Raw genomic sequence first — 17,793 nt, forward strand, 5'->3', positions numbered from 1 at the left:
GTGTCCATGGCAGTGTTACCGGTGAGAAATAAAGCAATGTACCTCCCCGGTTTCCTGATAAATGTACCGTTGTTTGATTGACACATGTAGCGCTCTCCATTTTGACAGCACAACAATTGCACTAGTGACTAGGTGATTCTGGATATTTTATATTGTGGACACTTGTTCTTATCTCGATGTGTTCGACACGTGGTCGCACCTTGATTTTCTATTTTTTCAATTTATCTTGTACTGCCACATGTCCCCCTTGAGGTTACGACTTTTCCTATCAAGATTTTGTCTCGCATCTATCTTAGAGGTCCTAGCCATCAAGAATTGAATCCAACATCATAACAGATCTCTCAATTTGGCCCCTCATCATATTGTGGCGAAGAAATAATAGAAGGCACACATCTACTAGGACCATTTGTTTTCTTTGTGTCTTTAACAAAGAAAACAAATTGAGAATCTCAATAAACCAAGAAATAATTTTGTTGATTGTAGAGGTATTATATGTTTTTAATTTCAAACTCAATAGTGGAATGCATTCATTTACCTTGTTCGCCTTGGCTAAGGGTATCATTCTCTATTCTAACTAACTTTTAGGGTTATGCTACCCCAAGTTTGAGCTGCGATAAATATCTTGTAAGTCCCACCCCTAAGGATTTGGAAAGATGAGTTTTAAAATATATATAAACCATTGTTCTTTTCTTAATTAATAAGATCCGTGTAGTGGCTAGTACTTGTCTTGTTCTTTTTGTTATGATCTGTGAAAGATACAATTTAAAAAAACATAAGAGGGGATGAGTTGTAGGTAGAGAGTTGGCTTTATAGTTAAAGCTATAATTAAATGTATAGGCATTGCATTCATCTTGGTTCTCTTATGCCAACTATATTAAGTTCGTATGCAATATCAACTATTATAGTTGGCAAAAAGGTACTCTTTGAAAAACCTTATTTGAATAAAACAAATTTCTTGTTTGCCTACAATATATGTGATATATATTTCCAATGTCTTATTGGTTATTGCATGGCTTTCATCCTTAGATTGCTAAAGATTGATTTCTTGACCAATAAAAATTATCCACAAATGCCTTTAATTTATCATCATCTATAGGAAGGTACGGTTATGTGTGGCATATATCATGCAAAGAGACATGTTTCTAGATAAAAGAAAGAAAAACATGGAGAAGCAACAAGTCGAAGGAGAAATATAAGAAACCATGAACTAAAACCACCCAAATCCCTAGTAAAAATCCAATGTTCAAATTCCAAGATGAGTCCATAGGCTAAAAATACCATTTTTCTAATATTGTCATAATCCACTCACCAACTTGGGTGCTCTAGTTTGGCTCCATTATCACCTAACAAAGATTTCTTATAACATGTGTCATAAATTTGTTAACAAATGTGAATATCTTTTATAGCTTGATTATGTGCCATACATGCTCTTACACTTATACTAGCAGTTACAGGGGGAGTGCCTGCAACAAGAGGCCGATAGGTCTGATTGTAAAGGGAATATGTTAGTAGATGTATTAGAGTTGTCATATTCAGAGGTATGTTGATTTGCAGTCATGCCATAGAAGTATTGTATAACTGAATAACAAAATTCTATTAAAGTTAAACAGATAATTATACAGTAAGAAAAAATTGGTGTACATAACCCAACCAATGGTTGTTCCCAAAGTTGAAAATTTTCCACCCACCATCCCCCATGTTGGTGTATGCAACATGATGTACTTGAAGAAAATGTCATGAATATTTGATTTACATTTTTTTTTTATAGGCTATATTATTCTCAACCAAATGTTTTTGTTGGACCCAGAGTATTGTTGTTATCCACCCTCCATCCCTCATGTTGGTAAGAGCAGCATGTTATATAGCCTTTTGTTGAATTCAATGTGATCTATATGATGAAAGACCTGCATCATTGTTTCGTTTATATATATATAAGTTAGATTTGGAAAACATGTAAGATTGGTGAAGTTGAATACTTTTAAAACCTTGAATATTTGAAATGTAGTAATTTTTAGTAATATAATACCTCATGGAATGTGAAATGGCGCAATGGGAATCTCACATATCATTCATGTCAGTATTTGTTTGTTGTGAGAGAGCTTTTCTGCAGAGAACTTTTTGAAATCAATAATTAAATTTGGTTTAAGAAGTGAAAGCAAGTTAATTTTTCTAAGTGGTTATAATATAGTTATCTACCTAACAGTATTTTGTATTCTGAAAAGATTTACATACGTTGATAGTAATGAGCTTGGTGTATTGGGTGTTGTTCTTTATAGAAAGTTGAATTCTCGAGTGAAGAGAACCTGAAAGTGTGAAGGGGTGTTAAAGAGAGAAGGTAGTTAATGTTGAATAGAATAATAGTTACCAATTGAAAACCTTCACAAACCATAATACGTGTAAAAGTGAACATGTCCAAAGATAGTTGAACAACGTAAACAAAGTAAGAAGCCCACAAGCACAGGATGGAAAATCTTAAGGCTGTTGCAAATAATACGTATTTTTGCATTATTAGATGATATTAAATATATTGAACAAGTGAGTAAGGTTTACACACCGTGAAAGTAATGACCTTGCTGCATTTAATGATGTTCTTTACTAAAAGCTCAATTATTCAATCAAAAGAACCTAAAGGTGTAAAGGGATGTTAATGAGAAAAGGTAGCTAATGATAAATAGTATAATACTTACCAACTGTAAAAAGAGACACGGTGAGCAAATACCATCAGAAAGCATTATACGTGTAAAAGTGAACAGGTGCGCTGCAGACTGAAAGTGGTCAAATCCACAAACAGTTAAAGAACATAAACAAAGCAAGAAGCCTGGAAGTACACCACAAAAAATCTGAAGAGTGTTGCAAATACTATGTATTAGAACATTAGTAGTGGTTATTAAATGTATTGAACAAGTGGGTAAGGTTTACATACCTTGAAAGTAATGAGCTTGGCGTATTGGATGTTGTTCTCTATCGAAAACTAACCTTCACAAACCATGATACCTGTGAAAAGGGAAGAGGTGCCTTGCAGACTGAAAGTGGTCACGTCCACAAACAGTTAAAGAACATAAACAAAGTAAGAACCCTGTATTAGAACATCATTAGTGGATACTAAACGTATTGAACAAGTGGCTAATATTTGTATTTGTTATATTCATATATTTTGTAGCTTTCTTTGTTGGGTTGCATTTGGAACCTGTGATAAATAACAATGTATGAGAAAGTAATTTTGGCAAATAGCAAGGAAAAAAATTGTTGAAAGCAATAAAATAGTTGAACAGGAAATGGGTGGTAGATGTGTACCTTTTGTTGCACAGTTGGGGCATGTTAAAGGGCTCTTCAAATTTTTAGACGTTAGTTGTCTTGTTGATCCTAAAAAGTATAAATATTGTTTTTGGTTGATACATTGAATAGAAGATATACAACACGTGAAAACGTAATGAAGATGTGATTTGCATACCTGATTATGTTTGTTCTGTAGGTATGTTTCTTTTGTTGTGTGTGAAAGCTCCAGCAAGCGGGCTTCCTCGGTCTTTCATAGAATTGTTGATGTTGCACCTTTCAACCATGAGTACCTCTGGTAGGTGAAGGTTGGTTGTATGCATAGGTGTTCAATTGCTTTTACTCTTGAAAGTGTTGTGAATGTGAGGCCTTGTTTCTCTGTTTTGTCGATGTCAACTGTGGCAAAGTCTAATATTAGCCCATGTGATTTGTGAATAGTAATGCCCCATGCCATTGCTAGTGGAATTTGTGTGCGGTTTCCTCTAGTAACTGGTGGAATAGGCACATGTTTTGCATTTTGTGGATCCCATGAAGGCCCAGTATAATGTTTGAAAAGAATGACCACATAATTTGGCAAATCAGGTGGTTTAGAAGCTACATCGTAGACAATTTGTTTGATTTGACCCAAAGCGCCATTTACAAGGCCAACTTCTATTCATAAATTTGCAATAGGCATAATTTCCTGGTCTACAAAAAGAAGAATTTCAAATGCTAGTTGTTCTTCTTGGTGTGCTTGCTTATCTCTTTGATGGGCAATGATTGTTGTTGCATGTGCAATGGGTGAGTGCAATTGTGTTAACATTTTTATGTTGTGTGCACTTGAAGCTGCATTTGTTGCAAACAAATGCTTTTGTTGGTTGAAGTGGTTATTCTGATCAAGTGTCAAAGCATGGGTTGACCGCAATTGGAGGGATTCCCAGTCTGTTTGCAATGGTGTTGTGTTGTGGATATTAAGCAACATTTCACAGAAACTTATATGTGAAGAACTTGTGCCTTGTTGACGAAATGGAATATCCAAGGTCACAACAGTATTGAATGTGTGCCATAGAGCCAGTGTCGTTGAGTGAGACGCGTACAATTGCCTATCCATAACTGGGGGAAGTTGTGCAAGATCACCAAACAAAATGACTGAGATAGCTGCAAATGATTCATGTTGTCTACTGGGAAAAGCTTCTTGCAATCTTTTGTCAATCTTAATGAGTAATTGAGGGCCAACAAAGCTCATTTCATCTATTAAAATGTAACGTAAATGTTTGCATTGCTCTTGAAAACATTAATAGGGAATGGCTTGTCAAGGGTTTGTATTCTTGAATAGGTATACGGAGGGCAGCATGGATTGTGGTTGCTTGGATATTATATGCAAAAACACCTATTGGTGCTAGTACAAGCAAAGGGTATTGTGCATGTTCTAAATTTGAATTTAATTGTCTGCGTATGCAGTCAATAAGAAATGAATTTCCAGTGCCTGTTATGCCTTGAATAACTAACCGTAATGGTGAAGAATGCAAGTTCTGTTCAGCACAAGCTTTAATGATATCAAGTGCAATAATTTGGTTTCTTGCAAGCTCATAGTTAGTAGGTGCATTTAAATGCGGGTTGGCAAGGTTGTGGGTTGCTTGGCTTTTCTCTGTTAAAATAAATTGAGATGCTTTTGAATGCAGTGCTTTATCAGGTATAGAAGCAATCCAATCAAAGTGTAGATCAAAATCACGTCTGCCAAGCATTTCAAGAGTAGCAACGTCAAAGTTGTTCGATGCTCCCATTTGGGACAAGAACTCCCATTCATACAGATCTTCATGAGTAGATTGTTGAATGTCTTCTAGTTGTCGCTCTTCACCATTTTCTGTTGTAATGTGTTCTTCAAAACCATTTACATGCTAGCGGATGTAATCTGTATTTTGAAGATGTTTCCAATTTTTTATAATTTCTTCAGCTGAGTTCCCTATATGTAGAGGAATGATTCGAAATGGCTTGTAAAGAAGCAATTCACTCCAATAGAAACTTTCAAAACTGTTGTCATCTTCTAAAGGTAAAGATTTGTGTTGTGGGTAGACATTTACAATTGTTGGTAGCTTTCTTTTCATCCATTTACATGATTTACGTTGGTCAGAGTATGTATATAGCTGGGCTGAACGAAGCAGAGTTAGGTTTGCTAATTCTGATGGTCGTTTCATGTAGTTTGAGATGTAAGATATTGAGGTTTGAGATCCTTCATCACAATTAGCTATGTGTTGGAAGATTCTTTTGCCAACACTGAGCATTACAAATTGGCGTGTGCAAGATATCAATGGGAGTTTAAGCAGCATGTGACAAGTTTCTTGTGCGCTAATGTCCCTATCAACAACAATTCCCATCAACAATCTTTGGTATGCTAAGAGAATTGTATCGTCAGAATTTGTTGATCCAACTAAGCGTTTCAGGATATCAGTATAACTTTCTGACTTCTATTCAGTTTTGGATGCGTACTTTGAGATATATCGCAGAACTGCTCTTTTGGAGCAGACAGGTTGACAGTCAACATTAGCCCTCCATATGGCGAGCATTGTTGGGTTGTGTACATTTAGACGATTGTCATTCCTTGCTGGCTTGTATGATGGGTTATTGTTGTGGTCTAATATCAACGAGGACTCGTGTTGTTCAGGCCAAGGAGCTTTGTACCGACATTGAAGGGTTGAGTTTTTTTTTCCTCAAGCGGGTATACTCTGAACACTTTGTATGTCGTTGGACAACATTGAGCAACTCAGTATAATCACTGCAAGGATCAGACCTGGATATGATCTCTGTATCTGCAAGACATGGATCTAAAATTGCGGGCATATATTGCCTATTCAAGCGAGCTTCTTCAGTATGTGGATTCCATGTTGTGATGTACTAGTCAAAGAAATGTTTAACTAATTGGATACTTGCATGATTTGACCAATCAAGGTTATCAATATTTGGTGCTTCTGGTAACCAAAGAAAGCCATGTATATGTGCAGATCCTCGGTGTTGCCATTCATATCTGTACCAGTGGTCAATGGCTTTCAGTTGTTTAACAATGACCTCATCACGAAAGATTTGAAATCTTAAGTGCAAGTATAAAGCTGTAATGTGTGGATTATTGACTAAATTTTCAATAAATTGTCTTCTATTGTTGGGTACAGTAGTTGACTTTGTTTTTGGTAATAACTTATGCAAGTCTGGCCATTTTGTATCAGTTGAGCTTAAGGTAAAGAACAGTGTAGGTGCACCTAACTGTTCTATCATTGATGTAAGGTCTCATCGGGATTCGCTCCAAAATGCTCGTGTACCACGCAACGAGGCTGCATATCGCATGATATGATTTGGTAATTCATTTGAGGGTGTATTTTGTAAGTATTCTTTTAGACCATGAAGATTGTGTGGAAGACTATCTTCTAGATTAGTCTTAATGAACACAACAGCTAATTGTTGGGATCAATGTCTCATCATAGGATTGTAGATATAATATCTAAAGCGAACATGTTGCCCAAATCTTTGATCATAATATTTGATCAGGTGCAAAGCATATTCATGTAAATGTACATGCCTTGTTCTTTGTTGTAGTGGTAAAGCCATTCCAGAAGGGAAAAGTGTTGGGAATGTCATGGAAAGGAGGCCCTCTATATTGTACTCATTGATAGGTGATGTACTGATTCGTGGCCAAGCAACAACATTGTTGTTGCTATTATCTAGATGTAGGATGGTTTTTATGGCATCAAGTTATGGTATTGATGATGGTAGTTGTGGGATAAATGAGGAAGTATTCTCCCCTATTTGTTCTTCATTGTTAATATTCGACAGAGTTGAATTATCTTGAACAACATCTTCTTGCAGTGAATGCAATGAATGCAGTAGCTCTGTAATGTCAATGGTTTGGTGTGGTAATAGATGCACTGCATCTAGATCAATGACTACATCCTTGTAGTATTGATCATGTTTCATTTTGTAAGCCAATGCATCCATGACGTGAAATCTATTCACGTAACAGTCATAAGTTAATCCTTGCAAATTGGTTCTACGGACAATAAGAATTTCTAATTGCTTAATATGATGGGGTAATGTTATTGCAATTTCAGAAATATCCTGTGGGAAGTTAATTGTATGGCCAGAATATTTGTATTGGCCTCCCCTTGCATGTGTTACTTGCAAAACAGGGGCAATTCTTGATAGGAGCATTTCTTCTACTTGAGAGAGAGACTTTAAAACAAAAGGTTGCTCACCTGGGTCCATATTGTTTGATAATGAGAAACGGTGGAGGCCTTTTTCACCACAACATCTCATGCACATAAGTATGTGATTGACTTTTTTAATAGTCATGCTCACATACATTTCTTTACAAACAGAACATGGCTCTATGACCTCCAACATATCAATCCTTTTCCGGAAATTAGACAATGCATGTTGAAATGAAGGAGTCTTCAAAGCAAGTTCAGGAGCAGTAGAATGTGTTTGATCGACATTAATTTGCTCAAGATCATTGTTTTCTGTTTGTAATAACTTTCCTGAGTTATTGCCAGCTCTCTGTAGTGCATGACGTCTCAATTGTCATTTCTTGGAGATATTGGCTTTGTTCTTTGCATAGTAAGTTCTATTGGTCTGGCTTCTCTTCAATTTGATAGCATCAATTTCTTGAGGGCAAGGCTGGATAGATATCTAATATTCCAAAGAAAGTAGAGGTATGTCAGAATTTTCATAATTGAAGATAGTGAACTTTGAAGTATGTATTAAGAATGTTTGAGAATTGAAAATTGCTTGATCTATGATTATGTTGTTTTAGAGGATTAGTTCAGTATGTAAAGTGGTTTTGTGATGTTTATTTGTATGTGTAATGATTTGTTCTATTGTTTTGTTGTTGTGATTTATTCAACTTATATGTACACATATTTATATACATGTAAATGAAGTATACAAATACTTCTACATGTAGTTATGTACATATATAAATACAGGTGCATCTATGTGAAATGTTAAAAGCCTGTGTTGATTACTGTATATATGTGAGGTTGAGATGTTGCTTGAAATGTGTTGGTTTTATAAAGTGCTTTACTTGAAATGTATGGGTTTTGCAAAGTCGTAAATTGACTTTGTAGTGTTTTTCTGCCCACACTTGTTGTTGTTAGTAACTTGGTTTTTCAAAAGCATCATTGTAATATAGGTATGCATAGATATAGTAATTTATGATACATACAGATGTATGTATATATATACACATGTATATATACATATGAATTAAATATTCAAAGTGTTGTATACAAACATATGCACATATATAACTACACATGAATATATATAAAAAACTAAGACTATGAATAATTATGGTATGTGTGTGTGTGTGTGTGTGTGTGTGTGTGTGTGTGTGTGTGTGTGTGTGTGTGTGTGTGCTCTTGTTAGTTGCTTGTTGTTTTTAAAAGAATGATTCTAATATAGGTATGCACAGATATAGTAATTTCTGATACATACAGATGTGTGTATACATATACACATGTATATATACGTATCATTTAAAAATTCAAAGTTCTGTATATGCACATATATAACTACACATGTATATATCAAAAAGACTAAAACTATGAATAATTATATATAGATATGTACATATATAAGTATACTTGTATATCTGCAAAATTCTATAACTATGAATAATTCTGGTGTTGTATAGTTATACAAATAGATATTAAAAAAAAAAGAAGATTTATGTGCATATATGTATGAATTTTCTGCAAATAAGATAGAGCTCAGTACATTTAAAAGTAATGAGCATGAGTGAAAATAACTTATGTCAGGAGGAAAGAGTTTCAAAGAGATAAGAAATAGATGTAAGAAATGCACATATAGATATTTATAGAAGCAACCATGTGTTCGTAAAAGGTGATTGTTTGTATTTGTAAAACTACTAAATATGTAAATTATCTAATGTAATAATTGTATTGTAAACTAAAAGTTTAATAATCAGGAAAGATGTGTTATAACTCTAAGCCTATGTACTTAGGCAACCAATTTCTGCAAGTAGTGCATCACACTCAGCTTTGAAGTCAACAAGAGAGACTTTATTGATTGTGACTTTCATCTTTGATTCTGAATTATATGTGTCAGTGGATACCAACAGTGTGAATGAATAGTGATGTGGCAGTAGTCTTTTAATCACTGAACAAGGTGTTTCTATTGTTGTTGCATCATTTTGTAGTGCACAAAGCTCTTTTGCAGTTTTGTGTAGCAAATGAATGCCACCCTCATCAAATGCAGTGGCCCAAAGAGTACCCGTGGCATCTTGTAACTTTAGTGGCAAGAGGTAACTATAATTACAGTCTTGCATAGTCATTTCACATCTAGGACAGAACCAAGAATCATCAAGTTGTTGTGTACTTTTTTTTTTGCAAGGCCTTCCATTGACTATCAATGGATAAGCTGCGTAACAGAAACTTTGATCAGTTACATTTACAAAACGCAAAACAACTAGCAAAGTAGTCTGAATTGTTTCTGGTTTGACACTCATCCTCTCACAGATTGAAGAAATAGTCATTCTAGTATATTTCTCATCTATGTGGATAGTTTCTGCAACCAAGGGTACAATAAGCAAAGGGTCATTTCCTCTTAATGTTAGAGGTTCTGCTTTTGGAAAAGGTGGATTGATATGTAATGTGGTTGCAGCTGTTATGTTTATAAGCTTCCCATTGAAATAGCCAACACGAGCATTACGCAAAGCAAGGATAACCACACTATCATTGGTTAACATATTTTTCAATTCTAGGCCTTTTTGTTCTACCATTGGACCCCATAGGTTGATGTCAATTGTTGAACCAGATAGATCATTAATTTTCACAATACGCTTTTGTGTTTGACTGCCATCTTTCCTCCGTGTTGGAATGATATCTCCAATGTATAAAACAAGGCCAATTATGTCAACCAATGTGTTATTTGTTAGATGAAACAATTCACTAATGGGCGTGAAAAGAGGGCGTTGTTGGTCAGCTTGTTCTTCGTTGGTGCAGCGTTTTAGTATGGATTCATCAAACAAGATGATTTCTAAATGACTATTTAGTTTGTTGTACCTCACGTTTGCTTCCTTAATGGATCCCTTTGAAATAATATAATGTGAACCTATGTCCACACGGTTAGAGTGTAATTGAGCTATTTCATCAAAATATGTGACTCTAATTTCACACCCCTCACAGTCAACAATGTCAAAGCTAAACACATGACCATTTTTTGTGGTTGTGCTATATGCCTTAATAGGGTGTTTATGAGTAACTCTGCCTTTGATTGTCCATTTATTCTGGTATGGATTCAAATTTTTGATAGGGCTTATTTTTTCAGAAGTCGTTGTTTGTGGGGATGGCAATTCAGTAGCAAACTGAAGAGATCATTTAGATGTTGATGGTCTATCCTCAGACATTATTTCTGGTTGTTGTTCTTTGAACAGGTATATTGGTTTACCAAAGAACGTGCAATCACTTTGTTTCACTTCTAGACTAAGTATTACAATAGTCCCGTGAAAACAAAAGACTTCTTTTTAAATTACTATTAATTATACTTAAACAAAATTAAATAGAGATGAAACATATTGTATTTAATAACCATAGTTTGTTTCCTACCTTGTGTTCCATATGTATTGGCATGTATAACTCGATAACTGGACTATTTTGCCTATTTTTAGAATATCTGAATCTATCAGAGTAACATATTTAGAAGGCAAGATTGCTAACTTCATGTATGTGCCATCAGATAACACTAATTTATGTTTGTCAGTATCATCTGTGTTGTTCTGCATTTTCTGAAATGACAAAACTTGTAGCAATGTTGAAGGAAGCTCATCCCCAGCATTGGTAGATTGAATTGCAAAAGGGGTAGGGGCATACTCTTGGGTTTTTGCCTACAAAAAATAATATGAATATAGAGGATTTAATTTTAATGTTAAGTAGGTCATATATTTGCTTACTTGTTAATGTAAAACATGTGCTAGTAAAGTATGTAATCAAGCTATGTTATCTATAGAGTATTCATCTACTTTAGCACTATGCTATGAAAAAAGGATGCATGTGGTAATGAAAAGGATGGTATGGAAAAGAGAGATGTATTGTCAAAAAAAAGAGCATAAAGCTTTCTATTTTGAAAAGCTTTGATAATTTAGCTTACAAACTATCAATTGTGGAGTGCTCTATCGGTTTAGAGGTGGGTGTTGAAGATGCCATTGTGCATATATACCTTTTGATAATTAAAAGTAAATTATAAGCATGATGAATTGTAGTTCTTATATCAAAATACAATCACAACACGATTTAAGTTGATCAAAGGTATATATGCACAAGAAGAACAAAATTAACTGAGCATAGAGTAACGTTGTTAGAGTTTAAATTTTGTTTCAAATGGTAATGAATTGATCATAATGTGATTGAAACATGTATTCAAAACAACAATTGGTCATATGTTGATAAACTTAAAAAACATAAAGTATCACTTTATGATTTACATATTTGAGAGCGTGTTAACAAAATATGAGTTCATCTCATCAAAGATCATTCAAAATATGAGATGCATCTGTTTGTTTCGAATGTTAATCAAAATATGAATGTAACTTTTCAAAGATTCAATAATTACAAAAACACAGGATCCACCCAAGCAACCCATCCAAGCTTGTTATCAGTCCATTTAAATACTTTGTCTCCCAATGTGAAAATAACAGTTGGATCAGTTAATTGTTCAATACTTGGTATTGGTAAAGGCGCTAATTCGATACTATATATGGTTGTTACAACACTACAAGATATAGAGAGGTTCACTATTGTTTGGTTTGGTGATTTATGTTTGTAGTGTTGAATTATCTTTCTGAGGTTGCTCTTTAACTTGTTGCTTTCTTGCAACATCCTTTCAATGACATTGTTAATGTCCTCTGTTTCTTTCAATCTTCTATCCATTGTTTTAATTTGATTGTGTTAGTGTGGTTTTTTCCTGTTGGAATGACAGAATGGAAATGCATTACTAAAAAAAGTGAACATAGAAGAATAATACAACATATCTTTAAGTAGATCATTTTTTTTTGTAAATCGTAACAAATTTAGTATTGACTGATTATAAAAACTTGTAATAATTAATTGAATACTTTAAGCTTTGTAAATTGACTAATGAGCCAACTTTGACATGTGATAAATCAGGTGGATTTCAACAAAAGGTTGTGTAAGATGTTGATGTTGCAAGCATGGGCGATACAATGTGAATAATAAGAATTTGATGGCTGTAATAAATAGTTTTTGTTGGGAACAATAGGGCCTACCAAAAAAATAATTATCAAAAAATCACTACATGACATTTTCTTTTAGTACATCATGCTGCATACAACATACTGCAATAGAACATAGCCATCAATGGAATTACAGAGTTATTGGTAAGAGAATTAGATCTCTAAAATGTAAAAAAACTTGCATCCTAGAAGAAAACTATGCAGTTTGTTGTTACAGTCTCTTGGTTTTTGCTCTTTCATTATGTTGTTAATGATTACTTTTTTTGTGGATATATAAATCTCAGAACAAATTTACATGTAAGAAATTATTTCACTCTGCAAGACAAGTGCTTAGTTTGATTTATTTTAGGGTATGTGTATATATATATCCATGTGTATATATACAGATATACATGTCTATACAGATGCACATACACGTATACATATACATCTGATATATATACATCTATATATATATATAATTAAGTATATATATATAATTAAGTATGGGCATGAATGCTTTCACTCTGCAAGGTAAGTATTCAGTTTTACAGTTTGAAGGGTCTGTGAAATGAATACAACAACGAAATCAAATACACTTGTGCGTTTGGCCGGGGAGGAAAACATTAAAGACAACACCGCTTCAAAAAATGAGTGCACGCACTGATGACACCCTGAGTGGAAAGGTCACGACAAAAAAAGAAACCCAACGCACAACTCACCATTGCGGGAAGATTTAGAGGTGATTCTCTCACTAAAAAGGATACAAATTTTGCAGAATTTATAATTAGTAAAGGAAAGAACGTATCTATCTTATATAATAAGCTGGTCACAAAATCAGAATTATACACATCAATTGCAATATATTAATGTTGTAAATGTGGATCATTTGTTAGTGGTTATTTATCAGAGATTAAAGGCCTTCATGTGCACAAAGTCAGTTATCTGATTTGTGTCAGTCTGAGCACACATTTTGTGAAGCAACGTTGTGTTTAATGTTTTCCTGTGCGAGATGCAGAATCCTGCTATCAATCCTTGTCATTGTCAAGCTTGGGAAAATATAGCGAGAAGTGTCCTTTTCATGTATAAATCCTCAAGATATATATGTGAATGTTGAGCAAAACTCGCTGTGATAGTTTAATAGGGATAAATCACAGGGATAATCATGGTAGGATCAAAACAAATGCAAGGAGTCATGGCCTAATAATGGGAATTTCATATAATGTATCCTTAGACTTGATAAACGTGTAGGTAGTTATATGTGATGAGGTTTACATGACAATAGAAAGTGAACAGTGATAGTCCTCAAGGAAGACATTTTTTGAAAAATTTAGATCTTAGATAACATGGAGGAAAAATAAAGAAGATAGTGAATTATTAGAGAAATCACAAGGATTTTCATAATAAGATTATATAAACCTTAAGGGGTTTCCTACATAAAATGACAAAGAACTTTAAAAAGCAGGGGAAAATTTAGACCTTAGATAACATGGAGGAAAAATAAAGAAGATAGTGGTTTCCTACATCAAGTGATAATAAACTTAAAAAAACACAGTCATGAGAGTATCTTATAGATCTTGAAGAAGTAAAATATCACAATGAAGAAGAATAACATGATGTGAAGCGAAAAAGCATTAGTGATATTGTAATACAAAATCCAAAAGATAGTTACATGATAGTGATAAGAGTGATTGGATAGTGAAGATATTAGGCATGTGAAGTAAATTCAAGGAAGATAGTGTCATGATGAAAGATAAAAGGCAATACATACGTTACTCTGGTCAGCTATTCATGGAAATAAATTCTTTAATCATATGAAGAAGTCAGTGGAATGCAAAGTAATCTTACAATAAGCAGTTAATGACATCCTTTAAATATCAGGCAATAACCTATAGTATTCATCAATAGTATCAACCAAGGTTAACCATGATAAAGTGAAATTTATCGAGTTGCATTTTTTTGAGTTTATAGATTAATATTGAATTGGGTTTTAAGCAATGCTTTACGAAACACTTTCGGTTTGTGTGCATTCTGTTGTAGGTTAAAAGGGTTTTAGTTGGGTTTTGCAGTTTGGAGATATTCATTGATTTAAGTTTTAACCAGTATCAATAGTTTAAGGTTCTATTTCGACTATGATATTTCTTAATTTGCTTTAATGTTTTCATCCCTGACGGTGTGCACGAATGTCAATGTTCTTTATGGCCGCTTCGAACCGTAAAATGTAATTTATTTTGTTGTTCTTGAAAATATTTTGCTCTACAAATTTTCACATAACGTTGGATGTAGTTGTTGAGTTAGGTTTTATTCAGCTTGTCAGTGTTTTGTTGGGCTTGTTTGTGAGCTTTTAGCCGTGAATGGTTTTACTCTACAAGGTAAGTGTTTATTTTAAAGTTTTTTGAATTTGTAATGCATTGTTTTATAGTGTGTGTTTTTTTCGCGTGTTGTACTTGCAGGGTTGTTATTTTGTTTATGTTGTTTAATTGTTTGTGGATGTGACTACTTTCACTCTGCAAGACAAATGTTTATTTTAAAGTTTGTTGCAATTGTAATGCATTTTTTTATAGTGTGCTTATGTTTTTCCATGGTGTGCTTGCAGGGCTCTTACTTTGTTATGGGCGCTTCAAACTATAAAATGTAATTTGTTTTGTTGTTGTTGTAAGTATTTTGCTCTGTAAATTTTCTCGTAACATTGGATTTAGTTGTTGAGTTAGGTTTTCTTCTGCCTATGAGTGTTTTCTTGATGGGGTTTCTGAGCTTCTCACTGCGAATGGATTTAATCTCCAAGTTAGGAGTTTATTTTAAAGTTTGTTTCATTAGTTTGCAGGGTTCTTACTTTGTTTCTGTTATTTAACTATTTGTGGACGTCACTACTTTCAGACTGCAAGGCGACTGCTCACTTTTACAGGCATTAGGGTCTGTGAATATGTTTGGTTAATTTGTCTTGGTTATTGGTAATTCCTGATCAAGTTAAGTATCTTTGCAGTGCGTAAGTCTTGTATGTTTAATGTTTTGTGTTCTCTTTCACAAGGATTTTACTCTGCAAGGTAACTGTTTACTAACGTTTGTATTGCATTGCTGTTAATTTACAACGGTATTTATGTGATTATTGTTGTGTGCACATGAAGGCTTTTATTCTATAAGATAAATAGATATATATATGTACATCATGTATATATATATATATATATATATATATATATATATATATATATATATATATATATATATATATATATATATATATATATATTGGCACTCTAAAAATTTATTTATCCTTGCAGGCTTCCTACTTTGTTTATGTTATTTAACTATTTGTGGACATGACTACTTTCAGACTACAACGCAAACTTGTATCAATAAATCCTACACACTTTAGAATGGAGTTATTAAAACAAAGATTTGATAAAACCTTCTATATATATACACATACGTACATATGTATATATACATACATGCATATATATATGCGTACATGTGTGTATTTATATACATGTATACATGCCTATATATATATATATGTATGTATGTATGTATGTATGTATGTATGTATCAGCACTACAAAGCATTCTAAGAAAAACAATTATATATATATGTACATCATGTGTATATATATGTACATGTATATATATACGTACATGTGTATATGCACACACACACACACACACACACACACACACACACACACACACACACATATATATGTATGTATGTATTGGCACTCTAAAAATTTGTTTATCCTTGCAGGGTTCTTACTTTGTTTGTTTATGTTGTTTAACTATTTGTGGACATGACTACTTTCAGACTGCAACCCACACTTCTATATATAAATGCTACAGACTTCAGAATGGAGTTATTAAAACACACATTTGATAAAACTATATATATATATGTACCAGCACTACATATATATTCAAACCGAGGAAAAATTATAACCAAAGTTCTCTACAATAAACGACAGACACCGAGAAATTAAAAGCCAAACAAAGATCATTTACCTTGCAGAGTGAAAGTATTGATGTTCTAAATGTTTACAAACAAATTTTTTTTTGTAAAAATAAACACTTACCTTGCAGACTAAAAGCATCGACAAACAAACTTTCGAAAGCAAGTCTATGCAGAGATTCTTACAACGTAATCACATAAAGAACATTTTGATATTTTCATTGAACCACAATTATGATTAACAATTCAAATATCTAAAACAAAACAACATTGTACAAAGGCAAACTAAATGTTACTTATTAAATATGGTTGCAAAAAAGCGAGAATTAGACCTTTCCAACAATGCTTTCACAATAAAATTAAGTTTCCAAAGTAATACTCTATCAACAGACAATCTATAATCATAGAAGTAAATATTTTCAATTGTACCTAGATATGATTGCTTGTAGAATTTGTTTGATTGTTTGGAGGGAGATGAGAATATAATGTGGAACCAAAGAAAGAAGACGTGAAAATAAAAATGGGAGACAACATAATTGTTTAGATAAACAAAAAATGCAACCAATAAGAGGAGTAGAAGAACACGAAATATCACTATGTTGAGTGCTCAAGAGATAGATTTCTAAGGCAAACATTATTTACAGTTATGGGTTAGGAGTGATGGGATCATTTGACATGGGAAGCTATCAACATCAAAGGAAGAATGTGCTGGGAAATGTGGAATGTATTTGAATAAACTTATCTGCTCCATTTTGTTCATATTAGTTCCATTTTGTTCATTCTTATTGCTCTGCCATGAATATTAGAGTTTGGGGATGCAATGGCTCATTGGATTTAGGTCTTTTTGCACTATAAATGTACATTGGCTTGGCTTCTTATATGTGGTCTACAAAACTCTTGGGCATTGATCTTTCTGAACATGGATCCAGAAGCTGGAATTGATCGGCTTAAGGAAAATAAGGTTAGTTAGAATTTCCCTTCTCATTTTCATGCCCATTTAATCAAGTTCATTTTTCTTCTTTTGCCAAGAATCTTTTATATATATTGAAGCTTCTATATTAATCACCATTACCATTGTAGTACACTGGGAAAATGTGAAAACACGGTAGGGTTCGACTAAAAGAACTGAAATTCATTATGATTCGCTAAATCAGACTTTCTATGTGGTGCTTTGCAATTTTGAAATTGATGCAGATTTAAGAACAATTTGCCCACAACTACTATGCAATTTTTATCCTACTCTAGAATTTTGAACTTTTATGTGGACCATTTTGGATAGGTCTGTACATGGCTACAGTGGAATGTCATTATTATTATTTTGAACTTAATTAGATTTGAAAGTCAAGACGAACAGTAGCTATTCC

General features: G+C 33.4%; 1 protein-coding gene across 1 annotated transcript in view; it reads right to left on the reverse strand.

Annotated features, from left to right (window-relative positions):
• Positions 1-9,250: 9,250 nt before the first annotated feature.
• LOC131860185 (replication protein A 70 kDa DNA-binding subunit A-like) overlaps positions 9,251-17,793 on the reverse strand; it is an 11,635-nt gene continuing 3,092 nt past the window's right edge. Inside the window, exon 3 of the mRNA XM_059214564.1 lies at positions 9,251-10,424. Coding sequence (XP_059070547.1) covers positions 9,251-10,424 — 1,174 coding nt within the window. The remainder of the gene's footprint in view (positions 10,425-17,793) is intronic.

This window comes from Cryptomeria japonica, chromosome 11, assembly GCF_030272615.1.
Source record: "Cryptomeria japonica chromosome 11, Sugi_1.0, whole genome shotgun sequence".
Classification (NCBI taxonomy): domain Eukaryota; kingdom Viridiplantae; phylum Streptophyta; class Pinopsida; order Cupressales; family Cupressaceae; genus Cryptomeria; species Cryptomeria japonica.